The 16608-nt window shown below is 47.3% G+C and overlaps 1 protein-coding gene across 7 annotated transcripts in view; it reads left to right on the plus strand.

The window, feature by feature from the left end:
- LOC119971726 (diacylglycerol lipase-alpha-like) overlaps positions 1–16608 on the plus strand; it is a 513684-nt gene that overhangs the window by 247535 nt on the left and 249541 nt on the right. For all 7 annotated transcript variants that reach the window (XM_038807680.1, XM_038807682.1, XM_038807675.1 and 4 more), the window contains one exon: positions 9121–9256. In XM_038807680.1, the coding sequence (XP_038663608.1) occupies positions 9162–9256 (95 nt within the window). In that variant the 5' untranslated portion in view covers positions 9121–9161. The remainder of the gene's footprint in view (positions 1–9120; positions 9257–16608) is intronic.

The following is a 16608-nucleotide window of genomic DNA, read 5'->3' on the forward strand; positions in this document are numbered from 1 at the left end:
GAGAGGTCCTTCTATAGGGGTAGAGGGGGCGCTGGATCCGACGGGTGCCAGATCCCGGAGGGATACTGTTTCCTGACGGCCGTCAGGGAAGTCGACGAATGCGTACTGTGGGTTGGAGTGGAGCAGGCGCACCTTTCCAACAAGGGGGTCGGTTTTGTGCGCCCTGACGTGTTTTCTCAGAAGTATGGGGCCCGGCGTCCTCAGCAATGCCGGAAGTGAGACTCCCGTGGTAGTGCCCCTGGAAAAAATGAAGAGCCTCTCGTGAGGGGTCTGTTGGTCGCCGTGCACAAAAGGGACCTAATAGCGTGGAGCACGTCTGGGAGGACTTCCTGCCACTGGGAGACTTGGAGCTTTCTAGACCGGAGGGTCAGTAGGACGGTCTTCCAGACGGTCGCGTTCTCCCTTTCCACCTGCCCGTTCCCCCTGGGGTTGTAGCTGGTAGTCCTGCTCAAGGCAATGCCCTTGTCGAGCAGGTACTGACGCAGCTCGTCGCTCATGAAGGACGAACCCCGGTCGCTGTGTACGTAGCTGGGGAAACCAAACAGGTTGAAGATGCTATGCAGGGCCCTAATGACTGAGTGGGAGGTCATGTCGGGGCACGGGATAGCGAATGGGAAACGGGAAAACTCGTCTACGACGTTTAAAAAGTAAACGTTCTTGTTAGTTGAGGGGAGTGGCCCTTTGAAATCAATTGCGAGGCGTTCAAAGGTCCTTGAAGCCTTGACCAGGTGGGCCCTGTCTGGTCTATAGAAGTTCAGTTTGCACTCCGCACAGATCGGGCAGTCCCTGGTGACCGCTTTTACCTCCTCGTTGGAGAAAGGCAGGTTTCGGGCCCTGATGTAGTGGGCGAGCCGGGTGACCCCCGGGTGGCAGAGGTCATTGTGGATGACTTTTAATCGGTCGATCTGCACGCTGGCGCATGTCCAGCGGGATATGGCACCCGGAGGCTCGTAATTGTAGGTGGAGAGTTCGATCCTCCACCTCAGAATTTTGTCGTTTTTAATTTTGCCCCTTTGCGAGTTGTCGAACATGATGGCAACCGATCTTTGGTCGGTGATGAGGGTGAACCTTCTACCTGCGAGGTAGTGCCTCCAGTAACAGATAGCCTCCACAATGGCTTGTGCTTCTTTCTTGACTGAGGAGTGTCGGAGTTCTGAAGCGGAGAGGGTACGGGAGAAAAATGCGACTGGTCTCCCTGCCTGTTTAACGTGGCTGCAAGAGCTACCTCTGAGGCGTCGCTCTCTACCTGAAATGGAGTGGATTCGTCCACCGCCCGCATGACCGCTTTGGCGATGTCCTCCTTGATGCCGTCGAAGGCCTGGCGTGCCTCGGCTGACAGGGGAAATCGTTGTGGCCCTAAAGAGTGGGCGGGCTTTGTCCGCATATTGAGGGAACCCATTGGGCGTAGTAGGAGAAGAAGCCCAAGCACCGTTTGAGGGCCTTGGGGCAATGGGGGAGGGGGAGTTCTAAGAGGCGGCGCATACGGTCCGGGTCTGGGCCCAGGACTCCGTTTTCCACGACATAGCCGAGGATGGCTAGTCTGGTTGTGCGGAAAACGCATTTCTCCTTCTTGTACGTGAGATTCAGTTTCTGTGCCGTCTGGAGAAAACAGTGGAGGTTGGCGTCGTGGTCCTGCTGGTCATAGCCGCAGATGGTGACATTGTCCAAGTATGGAAACGTGGCCCGCAGCCCGTACTGGTCCACCATTCGGTCCATTACTCGTTGGAACACTGAGACCCCATTAGTGATGCCTAAAGGGACCCGGAGGAAATGGAAGAGGCGGCCATCGACCTCGAATGCCGTGTAGTGGCGGTCCTCCGGGCGGATTGGGAGCTGGTGGTATGCAGACTTCAGATCCACCGTGGAAAAGAGCCGGTACTGGGCGATCTGGTTTACCATGTCTGCAATCCTGGGGAGGGGATACGTGTCGAGGAGCGTAAATCTATTTATGGTCTGACTGTAGTCGACCACCATACGGAATTTTACAACCACCACCTGAGCTCTCCAGGGACTATTGCTGGCCTCTATAACCCCCTCACTGAGTAGCCTTCGGACCTCTGCTCTGATAAATACCCTATCCTGCCGGCTATACTGCCTGCTACGAGTGGCTATGGGTTTACAGTCCTTTGTGAGATTGGCGAAGAGAGGAGGGGGGGGGGAGATTCGCAGCGTAGCGAGGCTGCAGATAGTGAGTGGGGGAAGGGCCCTCCGAAGCTGAGAGTGAGGCTCTTGAGGTTGCATTGGAAGTCTAGGCCTAATAAGAGTGGCACGCAGAGTTCGGGCAAAACGTAGAGTTTGCATTTCGTGTAGCTAGCGCCTCGGATTGTGAGTGTCGCGGCGGTGCGCCCCTGGATCTGGACCGAGTGGGAGTCTGAAGTGAGCGAGATAGTTTGCTGCGCGGGGAAAACGGGGAGCGAACAGTGTCTTACCAGGTCTGGATGTATGAAGCTCTCCGTGCTCCCGGAGTCGAAGAGGCATGGCGTTTTGTACCCGTTGATATGGACCTCTGCCATCGAGTTTCGTAGATTCTTTGGTCGTGATTGGTCCAGGGTGACCGCGCTGAGTTGCGGGTAGTCAGCGGCTCGATCAGCTGTGCTGGAGTGGCCCCGTGATGACTGCCCTCTGAGTTCATAGTCGTATTCTTCCGCTGAGTTATCCGAGCGCGGAGATGCCGATCGGGCCCGTGGATCGCACGTGGCGGGCAGCGAGGAAGATGGTGTCCAAGATGGCGGCCCCCATGAGTCGCACGTGGCTGGCCGCGTGGTGGAGGTTTTCCAAGATGGCGGCCCCCATGGATCGCACATGGCTGGATGGGGCGGTGTCGGGGCATAGGCCGCAGCGTTTCGGGCCCCGCGGGCCTGCGAGTGAGGGGAGCAATTACTTTGAGTCGCTGGGGAGTTGGAAGCTGGGGCGCACTCTTGCGTAATGGCCTTTTCGCCCGCAGCTGCTGCAGGTCGCGTTGCGGGCTAGGCAGTGCTGCCGCGGGTTCTGGTTCTGGCCGCAGAAATGGCAGGCCGGAGCAGCATAGTGGCTGGCTGGAGCAGCATGGTGGCTGGGCGGTCGCGTAGCACAGGCCTGGGGGAGTCGCTGGTCGAGGGCCCATGATTGGGTCGCGGGGTCCGTGGGGAACGAGTTAAGGCTGCGGAAGGAGACCTCCATCGTGGTAGCAGCTTCCACAGTCGTTTCTAAGTCCTGGGGCCCCTTTTCCAGCAGCCATTGGCGCACATAGTTAGACCTGAGGCCCGCGTACAGCAAGTTCCCTGTGTTCAGCCGCGGTAACCGCTTGATAATTACAGTCATTGGACAAGTTATTGAGTTCCCTTAGAAATTCGGCGAGTGATTCTGTCGGCCGCTGGCGGCGAGTCGTGAACAGATGGCGAGCGTAAACTTCATTAATAGGCCTTATATAAATTTTATCGAGAACTGCTAGCGCTGCACTATATGAACTGGCCGAGTTTAGTTGCGTAGAGATTCTGTGGCTCACCCTCGCGTGCAGTAGACTTAGCTTCTGATCCTCTGTCGTTTCGGCTGTGCTCGCTTCTGCCAGGTAGGCCTTGAAGCACCGCAGCCAGTGGGAGAAGATTTCTTTAGCCTCTGCATCCTGCGGGTCGAGGTCCAGGCTTGAGGGCCGATTCCATGATCGATCTTTACTGTTCTTAAGTCGATTAAATTGATGGAACCATCAATTCACAGGAAACGTGTTTCCGATATGAATCTAGGGTTTAATCGACTTACTTCAGAGCCAGCCTGTTACGCGTTGATGAACTCTTAGTGAACTCAGGCTGACTCTGGACAAGGGTATTTATACAGCAGCACTAGGGGGAGGAGTCATGGGCGGAGCCAAGGGTGGAGCCCAGTACAAGTTCCTGAGTACTCCCAGAGCTACTCCCCCTAGTGGTTGGATAATGCTACTGCGCTTACAAAGACAGTGTGAATTATCATATCATATATATTACATTCACCGCAGAGGGTCACTGTTAGGGTTCACCTGGAGGTGGCAACCGTTCATCGACTTCTTTGCTGGAAATTAGTCTTCAACAGACCGGGGGGGGAGGGGTTGGGGTGGGGGGGTGGGGGAATAGTTTAGATTAGAGTCGGGGGTCAGTAAGGGTGCGACCTGTACCAGGGGTAAATGACTTTTGCACTGTGCTTATGGTTTGATGTATATTGTTTATTTTGTTGTTGTTACTATATCGAAAGTATCTCATTTATTTTTTTTAAATGTTCAAAGCACCAATTCACCACCTCATGTTGTGATGCTCTCTTTTCTCGTCAGTTTATCCAACTTCCCGTTTTGGCCCATCAGCCAAATTTCTATCATGAACCATGTAATCATCCGCAATCATCTCATGGCTGACGAGGGTATTGTTCACAAGCGAATTGGCATTCTGGAGGGAGCAAAGAGAAGCAGTGATAGTTGATCATCTGGCAGTCTCCATGTATTGAGATGGCTAAGGGAACTGGGAAACATTGTGACTCGATTAATCCCAAATGTATGGGCGGGATGTTCAGCAAGACGAAGCAAGCTGAGGCAGTTGGGATTGCTGATCATAAGGATGCAGCAATGAGTACCTCAGTGGACAAGTTTTGTCTCTGGAGAAGAGAAACCTGTGATGTAGGCAGGAGAGTAGGAAAGTCAAGGAATTTTGAAGCGGTGAGGTAGGGAATTTGGAAGGACAAACCACCTGAGAGGGGTAGGATAACATTAGTCATAATGACAGATTAGGAGATGTGTGACTTCGCGACAAAGTAAAGTTGTTAAACATGATGGACCGGTAGAACAGTCATAACTTCAGCATGCGACAGTGGGGTTGGAAAATGGGCTATAAACTAGACTCAATTACCTTTAAACTTAATCAACTAATAGCAGATCAGAGACAAGCTGAGCTTTAATATTGTCCAGTGGAGAAGCTTTGCCTTGACATCTGGGATTCTGGAAGCCAAATTTGAGAGAAGGTCTGCTGATAAGAGAAAGAACAGGTTTATGGGCAATGGATAGGTTACTTTAAATTCGCAGTTAACTTAGAAGGAGGATCGGAATTAAATCGCTATTAGAGATTGGGGAATTTATACAGTGAAAGAATATGATTAGGAATGAAAAGGCAAAGAAAGGTAATGAATCATTAAGGATCAGGTTGCAGAGCCAAAGAGCTCCTTGGGAAGCCGTCAGCTCAGCTGTCACCTTGCTTTGTTACACGATTGTTAGCGGGAGGAGGTGGCATAGTGGTATTGTCACTGGGCTAGTAATCCAGAGACCCAGGGTAATGCTCTGAAGACATGGGATCGAAGCCCGCCATGGCAGATGGTGAAATTTTAATTCGATAAAATTCTAGAATTATAGTTGAGTGATGAGCAGAGTGATTGAGTGGGCAGCATGGTAGTTAGCATAAATGCTTCACAGCTCCAGGGTCCCAGGTTCGGTTCCCGGCTGGGTCACTGTCTGTGTGGAGTCTGCACGTCCTCCCCGTGTGTGCGTGGGTTTCCTCCGGGTGCTCCGGTTTCCTCCCACAGTCCAAAGATGTGCGAGTTAGGGGGATTGGCCATGCTAAATTGCCCGTAGTGTCCGTAAAAAGTAAGGTTAGGGGGGGGGGGGGGTTGTTGGGTTACGGGTATAGGGTGGATACTTGGGTTTCAGTAGGGTGATCATTTCTCGGCACAACATCAAGGGCCGAAGGGCCTGTTCTGTGCTGTACTGTTCTATCTATCTATCTATCTATGACCATGAAACCATTGTCATTTGTTGGAAAAACAAATCTGGTTCATTAAATGTGAATCTGCCTCTCTTATCTGTCTGACTGATATGTGACTCCAGATCCACACCAATGTGATTGACATGTAAATGCACTAGCATGTCACTCAGTTCAAGGATGTTTTGGGATGGGCAATAAATGGTGGCCCAGCCAGTGATGCCCACATTCCCGGAACAAATAAAAAACAAATTTAATGCCATGTGTCATGTGAAAGTACCTTTAAGAAATGGGTGTTTATAATTGGGTGTGTATATAACTATCTGTAGTGAGAGTACCTTTATGAAACGTGTGTTTACTACTGCAGTCATGTCAGAGAGTGGGTGGAGCTGGGCTGTCTATCAGCTTTTTACTTTTGTTTTTGAGCAGGCTTCAGGGTGTGTTTTTGTTTTGGTTTCAGTGTTGGAGCTGAAGCCTGCACTGTTGATCTCTCTGCCATGAAAAGACTGTCTCTTGATCATTTGGTGAATACAGAATTATACATGTTCTCAGTAGTGAATGTAAACCTAACGTGCTTCTGTTAAAATGTGTTTCTTTTGTCTTTGGATGTTGTTTGGGAAGTTATTAAGCATTACTTCATGTTGTATACTTTGGGGGTTGTATTTGAATTAATGGTTGCTAAGATGTTCACTCTATGTTTTAAAAAGGTTAACTTGAGTTCATAGAATAAACATTGTTTTGCTTTAAAAAATGCTTTTCCATTTCTGCTGTACCACACCTGTAGAGTGCCGTGTGCTCCCCATACCACAATCTATTAAAAGTTGTGGGTCAGGTGAATTCCATGATACACTTTGGGGTTCTCTAAACCCTGGCCCATAACACATGAGTCTAGTGGTTGGAGGCTATGACAACATGAGTGGGGAATGATGCAAGTAACACACCATCCCGATTGATTGTCAAGTTAGAGGAAGCCTGCTCATGCTCCTGATAACTAGCTGCTGTAATTGCAGAACTTATCAAAAATAGGAGAAAATGTGAGAGTGTGTTTAAACTTATGAAACTGAACTTACTTCCTCTTGTGAAAATTAGTTATATGGAAAGAGTGCTGAGGAGTCTAAAGGTATTGGTCCAGATTTTGTGGTCTGTGGCAAGCTAACCACATTTACTCATTATTTTGCTTGTCATTGCCTACGATGTTTTGCAGGTTTTTATACAGCCAAAACATTCCGGTGCCCTTGATAGGATAACTTGAATTTTTGAACATTGCAACAGATTCAAGAGGCACACAGAATCTTGCCAGAAGGTGCAAGTTAAATTTAATGTTTAATTCATGGTCAGATTTTGCATTGAGGATGGTTGTGACACTATGTGTGCTTTTTATTATTATGTATAAATCGGTCAGCGACCTCCAATGTATGCACGTGCAGTTAAACGGGGAAACCTGCGAATGCTGTTCAATACGGTAGCATTGTGGACAGCACAATCGCTTCACAGCTCCAGGGTCCCAGGTTCGATTCCGGCTTGGGTCACTGTCTGTGCGGAGTCTGCACATTCTCCCCGTGTGTGCGTGGGTTTCCTCCGGGTGCACCGGTTTCCTCTCACAGTCCAAAGATGTGTAGGTTAGGTGGATTGGCCATGATAAATTGCCCTTAGTGCCCAAAATTGCCCTTCGTGTTGGGTAGGGTTATTGGGTTATGGGGATAGGGTGGAGGTGTTGACCTTGGGTAGGGTGCTCTTTCCAAGAGCTGGTGCAGACTCGATGGGCCGAATGGCCTCCTTCTGTACTGTAAATTCTATGATCAAATTCTATAATATGTCCTTCTCCTCCACAAATTCGTAACATTACCCACCAAGGTATCTTCATGACAGTGTTAATGTAAGCCTACTAGTGACAATAACGATTATTATTAAATTCAACATTATGATATGTGAAGGGCATAAAGTTGCGAACTTACTTTGTAATTACCCATAAAATATGCCAGAGAAAGTTAATGTTTGTCCGTTCAGCTGTAAGTGAAATTTTAATGGTATGATAGTTATATTTACTTCCAAACAACCTCTGAGATGCTGAACATGCCTTTTACAAATGTGGAGTTTTATTCCTTCAGATTTTAATTATTGTTGGAGATTTTATTTTTTTAAATTGTCTTCTTTATCTCTCCCTCTCAATGCCATCTTTCTTTCTCAAACTTTGTTGTCTTTTACACGCAATGTTATATTGAATTAAATCTTCTGATATGCGCTTCCAGGTTGGACTTTGCATGTCTCAATAAGGATTCTTCGATTTGACTGGTTAAAATACAAGTTCACACAGGCCTAGTTTCTTTGTACTTGCATCACACTGATATGGGATTCTAATGTTTAGTGTAACTGTTATTTTTCAATGCCAGAAAGCTGGTCTGATAATAAACACTTAGCAGGTCATCAAGATTTCAGCAACATGTGAATGGACAAATCTTGACATTCTCTGGTGTATTTTAGCAGATAAGTAATACACTTCCAAGCCTCTTGATGACATAATGGTGTATGAAGCTTGTCGAGGAGCAGGGACAATTGGATGCAGTTTCTTGATTTTCACATTTAACTGCAACTCAGGACATTCCAAGTTGCTGCCTGATTTGCAATGTGAGCACTGATATCCTCACCGTTACACTTAGTGCAAAATTCAGACCAACAAAATCAATGACGCAAAGCTAGATTTAAGCTACCAACCGTAATGGATGTTGCTACTGATGTTACTTATTGAGAGCTATAAGCCCAGAAACGGGTTAAGACTCTGCGTTTGGAAAATATGGTCCTCGTTTTCAGTGTGGAATGCAGTTGGAAATTTTGATTTCAGTGACGTTGTGAATAGGAATGGTCAGTTACGTGTAGTAGACCCCAGTCACAACGTCACTGAAATCAAAATTTCCAACTGCATTCCACACTGAAAACGAGGACCATATTTTCCAAACGCAGAGTCTTAACCCGGTTACAGGGAATATGTTCAAGCTACTGAAGACTATGACTGAACCTGCAGTTGTAGGGTTGAATGTGTACATAGCTAGCTATGTTTGAGAACCTTTTCTCGTACCTCAATTTATTAAAAATTCTGAACTTGTATTTTGAAACCACTCACTGTGGTAGTGTAAAAATTACAGCATCTTTGGTTTGAGATTTTTGAAATTGTGCATTGTGTACCCCCCTCTCCCCAATACAGCTGTGCATTTCAAGTGATAAAGTCATTGAATAAAACTGCAGGTCTATTTTGCTTACTATTGAATAACACACTGGAAGAGTCTGCAGTATTAGGATAATTTGACAGCCACGTAATCAAGTGTTGATCAATTGTGTACAGATATATTTTGTGAATTACAAAACCTAAAATCATCCTTTTATGCAATTTCATTGAAAATTAAGTTATTTAATAAAGTTGCTTTCATTTTCTTCATAGGATTCAGGCATTAATGCACGAATTAGCTGGTGGTGGAGACCATGCCGGGAATTGTGATATTCAGGCGGCGCTGGTCAGTGGGAAGTGATGACTTGGTTCTGCCGGGAATCTTCCTCTTTCTTATTCATACCACCTGGTAAGGATTGGTGTTTCAAATGGAGTAAAATGTTCTGCCCCAATTATTTTGACTTTGACATTTGACTTACTTTGTGGACTGGGAATGAAAGTGAAAGCTGATAGCTAATTAGAACCATGTGGAAACAAAAATGTTACAATTATCTGAACATGGCCGGAAGGCAAAATAAATGTTGTAATAATTGAATATACATTAGCATCATTCTTACACTTCGTAATTTCTTTTATTAAATCTCCCAAAGGCACCTGCCCTTCTTGTGAGATTGAGTTTCGTGCAGTGATATTAGAGATGGAGAATGCTGAATTCTCCTCAGTATCTTGATTGACTTCCAGCATTAAATATGTTCGGTGTTCTAAAGCTACCCAGAAGCGATGGCTCTGAAGCATAGCAACTGTTAATGAGAGATAAGTGAGATATCTGTGTTAAATGTGCTGATAATGAAGTGCATCACATTCAATTAATTGAACCACAATGGCCTATTTTGTGGACCAAAGTAGCACAACCTTTGCATACAGTGATAGCTGAATAACCAGTTAACCTATTTTTGTCAATATTGATTGAGGAAGATATGATGGCTAAGACAGCATGTGTGTATCCTGCTCTTTTTCCAACAGCATAACTGTGATATATTTTATAAGCAGTATGAACAGATAGTCGATTTGGCTCAGTATTACCGGGAATACTATCGTAAAATTATATTCCCAATTCTTGGCGTGTTGCTTGACTAACAACCATCTGACTTGCAGGTGACAGTACTACCAGGTAAGCCAAGCTAACATTGTTACAGACAGGAGGAGGGTTAATTTAAACAACACTAATTTCTCCTCTCACCATCAATTTGTAAACATCAAGGGGTTTTTGATTTGTTTCCCTCTTTATAAGCAGTAGCACGTTTCCCAACACTTTGATCTAATTTTCTATTGATCCCGCAACAAACGTGAGACAGGATGAACTAATTTGTTTGCACACGCTTAAAACATGGGAATAGGATTGCAGTGTTCCCTCCACACTAGGAAGTAAAAACAGAGATAGAGAAAATAAGTATTTGCAGTGCAGAGACCGCAAAGAAAACAAATATTATTTCACATGGGTTCCAGAGTCCAGGATCAAAGTCGATTGAGGTAGTCCTTCATTGGGGTTAGTGAGCTAAAACTGAGGCTGCATAATTCCTTTCTTGGTGGTGTTGACTACACAAAATACGATAGCCATGCACAAATGTATCAGTCTTGTAGGCCATGGTACAGAATTTTCTGTAGAAACAGTGTAGATGGGGCCAGGTGTCCAACCTGGGCCAGAGCAAGTCTGAGACTGCTAATCAGATTATAAAAAAGCAGACTAACTTTGCAGTTCAGCAAGGCAATATTACTGGTTCCAAAAGCCTGAGGCCAATGTCACATGACTTCTGCCTCTCCACACTTTCTTGGACAAAGGGTATATACCCCTCGTCTGGGTACCTGAGATGGTTAAATAGTTCAACCGTTGGGAATTGAAAGGAAGGTTATGGGGTCCTTTATCTTTGCAGACAAGCAGACTGCAATTGTCCAGCCTGGGTTTTGAAAATGCAGTTGGCCTTTGTATAGTCCTCTTTAAATTTAGTCTGGGTACTGATGCATATTTTTTCAAGATGGCTACCGGTGACTAGTGATGTGCCACAGGGGTCTGTGCTGGGACCACAACTTTTCACAATACATATTAATGACCTGGGAGAAGGAACTGAAGGCACTGTTGCAAAGTTTGCAGATGATACAAAGATCTGTAGAGGGACAGGTAGTAATGAGGAAGCAAGGGGGCTGCAGAAGGATTTGGACAAGCTAGGAGAGTGGGCAATGAAGTGGCAAATGAAATACAATGTGGAAAAGTGTGAGGTTATGCACTTTGGAAAGAGGAATTTAGGCATAGACTATTTTCTGAATGGGGAAATGCTTAGGAAATCAGAATCACAAAGGGACCTGGAAGTCCTTGTTCATGATTCTCTTAAGGTTAACGTGCAGGTTCAGTCAGCAGTTAAGAAGGCAAATGAAATGTTAGCATTCATGTCAAGAGGGCTGGAATACAAGACCAGTGATGTACTTCTGAGGTTGTATAAGGCTCTGGTCAGAACCCATTTGGAGTTTGTGAGCAGTTTTGGGCCCCGTATCTAAGGAAGGATGTGCTGGCCTTGGAAAGGGTCCAGAGGAGGTTCACAAGAATGATCCCTGGAATGAAGAACTTGTCGTATGAGGAACAGTTGAGGACTCTGGGTCTCTACTCGTTGGAGTTTAGAAGGATGAGGGGGGATCTTATTGAAACTTACAGGATACTGCGAGATCTGGATAGCGTGGACCTGGAGAAGATGTTTCCACTTGTCGGACAAACTAGAAGCAGAGGACACAATCTCAGACTAAAGGGACGATCCTTTAGAACAGAAATTAGGGGAATTTCTTCAGCCAGAAGGTGGTGAATCTGCGGAACTCTTCGCCGCAGAAGGCTGTGGAGGCCAAATCACTGAGTGTCTTTAAGACAGAGATAGATAGGTTCTTGATTAATAAGGGCATCATGATGGGGAGAAGGCAGGAGAATGGGGATGAGAAAATATCAGCCATAATTGCATGGCGGAGCAGACTCGATGGGCCGAGTGGCCTAATTCTGCTCCTATTAAGACTCCTGAGTCTTATGGTCTTATATTGGGAGGGGGATTGAAGTCAGAGGCCGGAGATTTGGGTCATTATCTCTGTTTCTCTCACCACAGATTCTACCAGACCAGCTACGTTTTCCAGCATTTTCTGCTTTTATTTCAAGTTTCCAGGATCCGCAGTATTTTGCTTTTCAAGCCTTGCGCAGTATGTTCGGAATAATTGAGTGCCTTAGCCTCAGAGTCATGTTTTTACACATTTTCTACAGGCAGTTTTTCATAGAATCATAGAATTTACAGTGGCGAAGGAGGCCATTAGGCCCATCGAGTTTGCACCGGCTCTTGGAAAGAGCACCCTACGAAGCCCACACCTCCACCCTATCCCGTAACCCAGTAACCCCACCTAACCTTTTTGGACATTAAGGGCAATTTATCATGGCCAATCCACCTAACCTGGGAAGAAACCGGAGCACCCAGAAGAAACCCACGCAGACACTACGAGAACGTGCATTCTCCGCACAGATAGTGACCCAAGCCGCAAATCGAACCTGGGACCCTGGAGTTGTGAAGCAGCTGTGCCACCATGCCGCCCATCCCGCGGGGCCCTTACCACCTCCAGCAGTCATCCGTATACGTCCACGCACTTTAAGTATTTAGTGTTTTCACGGAAGAGTTTCATTTATAACAAACGAATAACCCTCTCCTGGCTTTGTCAGAAACAGGATCCTGAAGATGCTGGTGACCTGCTTCTACCTGGCGTGGAACCCTTCATCTGACCCTGGATGACAAATTAGATTTTCTGGTGCCTCAAGAATTCCGTTAGGTTGACCAGCCAGTCTGAGGCCCTGGGTGGAGCTGCTGATCTACATTCAAGCAGGAGTCGTCGACAGACTATTGGGAGGCGAAGGCCAGGATATCGGCCCCTTTCCCCTTAAAGAGCTCTGGCTGTTCTAACAACTCAAATATTGCCATTAATGGGCATGACTCCACCCTGACTCCCACAACCTCAGACATAGCTTTGAGAAAAGGTGTTTCAGAACCCAATTAGCATTGGGCAGCAGCAGAACATGTGGGAGCGGTTAGTTGAGACCCTTGACATTGCTCACATCTGTCTTCCACCTCTAGGAAGAACCTGCTCATGACTGGCCTGGTCAGGTGTACCCTGTATACCACCTTCAGCTGTGTCAAGCTCAACCTCGATCATAAGGAAGTGGAGTTCACCCTGTGTACTATCTCGCTCCAGAATCCTTCTTCCTCAATGCCCAGTTCTTCCTTCCACCTCTTTCTCATTTCGGCCAGCGGGGCCCTTACCTCCTCCAGCAGTCATTAGTCTGTGTCCACTCACTTTCCCTCCCTTAATTTGTCCTCTGCTAACAGCTGTCCAACAGGGCGTGTCCAGGTAGCTGGGGATCAAAAGGGCCTCCGTGCAGAGGAAGTTCGTATTTGAAGATACCGGAGCTCGTTCCCTTTTGGAAGCTGGAGCATCTCCATTAGTTTCCCCAAGGTTGCCACTCGGCTATCCACGTATAAGTCTCTGACCCTCAACACCCCTTCCACCCTTCTCCAGGTTTTATACGTGGCGTCCATCTTGGCTGAGATGAACCTGTGGTTTTTGCATATAGCGGCGGCTACGGGCATGTCTTTAAGTTTAAAGTGATGTCTGAGCTGGTTCCAGGCTCTCAGTGCATCTGCAACATTCAGGTATGTTGAGTACTGGGCTGGAGGGAATGGGAGTGCGGAGGTGGCCAATGTCCGCAAGGAGGTCTCGTCCATCTATACCCTTTCCGCCTTCGACACCCCAAGCTAACCCTGCACCCTTTTTACATTTGCTGCCCAGTAATAGAACAGGAGGCTCAGCTGTGCTAAGCTTCCGAAATGTCACCCTCTCGATAGGACTGTTTTTTTGACCCTGGGGTTTTTTCTCCCCTACATGAAGGCCGAGATTAGTTTCTGCACCTTAAGCGAAGAAAGATTGGGGATGAACTTCGGGAGATATCTAAATATGAAAAGGAATCGTGGCAGGACATTAATTTTTATTGCTAGGGAGAGGGAAAATGAGTCCCACCTCCGTAAGTCCCCTTTCACCACCTCCACCAGGCTAGACCAGTTCCACTTCTGGGCTATCTGGACCCCAGGTATCTGAACTGGGTTTGGACCAGTTTGAACTGCAGCATTCCTAACTCTGCCTCTTCCCCCTGGAGTTCACTGGGAAGATATTGCTCTTGTTCAGGTTAATTTTGTTTCCCGAGAAGGTTCCAAACTCTTCCGGAGCCCCATTAGCTTACCATGTTGCCTAGGGTGTTTGTAGAGGTGCAGGTCTTCCACATTGAGAGATATTGTGTGCTCCCTGTCTCGTCTCTGAATGTCTCTCCATCCCTCCGCTGATCTAAGCGCGATAGCCAGTGGCTCAATTGCCAGAGCGAACTGCATTGGGGAAAACGAGCATCCCTGCATCATGCCTCTGTGCAGCCAGAAATAACCTGTGTTGGTGCAGTTTGGCCGTACGCTCACCATGGGAGTGCTGTTCAGTAGTTTCACCCATGAGGTGAACACTAGCCCAAACCCAAACTATTCCAGTACCTGAAAGAAGTACTTCCACTCCACCGGTCGAAGGCCTTCTCTGCGTCCAGGGAAATGATCACTTCTGGTGTCGCCTCCCCAGGTGGGAACATGATCACATTCAGCAGGTCTTTAATGTTCGCCATCAGCTGTCTGCCCGTGGCAAACTGGGTCTGATCTTCTGCAATCACTTAGAATAGGTCATTCAAATTAACAGTTACTTACCAACCAATGAACATGCATCTTTCCAGGTTACTGGGTTGCGGGGATAGGGTAGATACGTGGGCTTCAGTAGGGTGCTTTTTGTTAGGTGCCGGTGTTGACTCGATGGGCTGAATGGCCTCCTTCTGCACTGTAAATTCTATGATTCTGGCAAGAAACTCTCCAGTTGTCTCGACAGAACATTGGCCAAGACTTTAACGTCAGTGTTTAGGAGTGAGATTGGTGTGTATAACCCACTGGGTCTTTAACTTTCTTTGAGATCAGTGAGATTGAGGACCGTGCCAGCATGGGCGACAGGGTCCGCCTCGACAGTGAGTCATTGAACATCTTCTGCAGTTGCAGGACCAGTGCTGCTGCGAACCTTTTGTAGAAATCCACCGGGATCCCATCAGGTCTTGGGTGCCTTCCCTGATTGCATGGAATTGATGCATTCCATGACCTCTTCCAAATCCAGGTGTGCTTCCTGTCCCTGTCCCTTTTTCTCACCCACAGCTGGGAAGTTCAAGATCTGCTTCATCTTTGAATCCCACTCCAGGGGCTCCGAGGTGTGCAGTTCCTGGTAGAAGGCCGCCAAGGATCCGTTGATCTCTTCTGGGGCTGTGAGTGCCCGTCCCTTCTCGTCCCTGATCTGTGCTATTTCTCGTGCAGCCACTTGTTTCTCCAGCTGGTGTGCCAGTAGGTAGCTGACCTTATTCCCATGCCCACATGGCTCTACCCCCCCTCTGTAGTGCTTTCCCACTCAAGAATCGCAGAACAAAACATGGATGGGTTATCAGCCCACCGGGGCATAGGTTCGCAGAGATCGACACGACATGAAGAAGCTAGAGGAGCGAGCCAAGGAAGAAGCCAAACCCCACACAAAACCACACAATAGAAAAATAAAAAAACGAAAGGAAACACTCCGATATACAATAAAGTTTTATGCCATCCGATTATTTCTTCTCCAGCCCGTTCCTCTGCACAAAATCATTTCCTCCTCCTCGCGTGTTGAAGTAAGTGACCCAAAGTGGTGTAGCACGCCAAATCGCACCTTGTTCTTAAAGATTGCAGCTTTTGCCCCATTGAACTTCACTTGGCACTTGGTCAGGTTGGCTCCAATGTCCCGATAGATCTGGATGGTGTGACCTCCCTCTTTACATTGCCGCGTGTTCCTCACCCATCTCGGGACTGAGGCTGGATTCTTCGGCCTGCCTATCAGAAAATAGCCGCGGGCAGGACGCGGACCATGTAACGGTCCATTGACATCAGGCGGAGATTTCCGGTCGCCGGGCGTGCGGACTGTAGAACCCCGCCCTTATTCTTCTGGTCGTCTATCTTGGCCTTTAGTGCCTTTTGGGTTACTACCAACTTTGTTATCTTGGCCTCGAGCGGAGCGATTCGTTTGTCCTGCTATGTGGCCACTTTCTCCACTTCCTGGATTTCTGTTCCTTGGGCCCCGAGTTGTCACTCCACCCTGTCCATTATGGGGCCCAGCACAGACATGAAGTCCTCCTTAATGCCTCCCTATTCTTTTGGGGTTCTGTCGAGATGAACTCCATCAGCTTCTCCGTCAACAACTGGGACGACGTTGATAACTGCTGTGTCTGCCATGTTCAAGTTTGCGTGGTCCCTCAACTCCAAGGTTGGGGTCTTTCTCTCTGCTTTTACTCCCTCTGTGATTTGACTGATGATTCACTGGAATCCCAAATTGGGTGAGTTGTTGATGGGGGGTGGGGGGTCAATTGGAGTGTTTTCCTGCCGGTTTCCCCGAGTCAAAAAGGTCCAAAAAGAAGATTCCAGGCCAGAGCCATCTTTCATGCGACCGCGCAGCTCATGGCCGCCACCTGAAGTCCTTCTATAGGCTGTTTTGTGAAGACTGAATTTGGGTATGAGCTAAAGCAGGGAAAACATTTTACTAGATTTCAATAATTATAACTGTCATCAATATTTTGTAAATAATTCGAAGTTTACCAAAACCTTT

This window comes from Scyliorhinus canicula, chromosome 9 (assembly GCF_902713615.1).
Source record: "Scyliorhinus canicula chromosome 9, sScyCan1.1, whole genome shotgun sequence".
Classification (NCBI taxonomy): domain Eukaryota; kingdom Metazoa; phylum Chordata; class Chondrichthyes; order Carcharhiniformes; family Scyliorhinidae; genus Scyliorhinus; species Scyliorhinus canicula.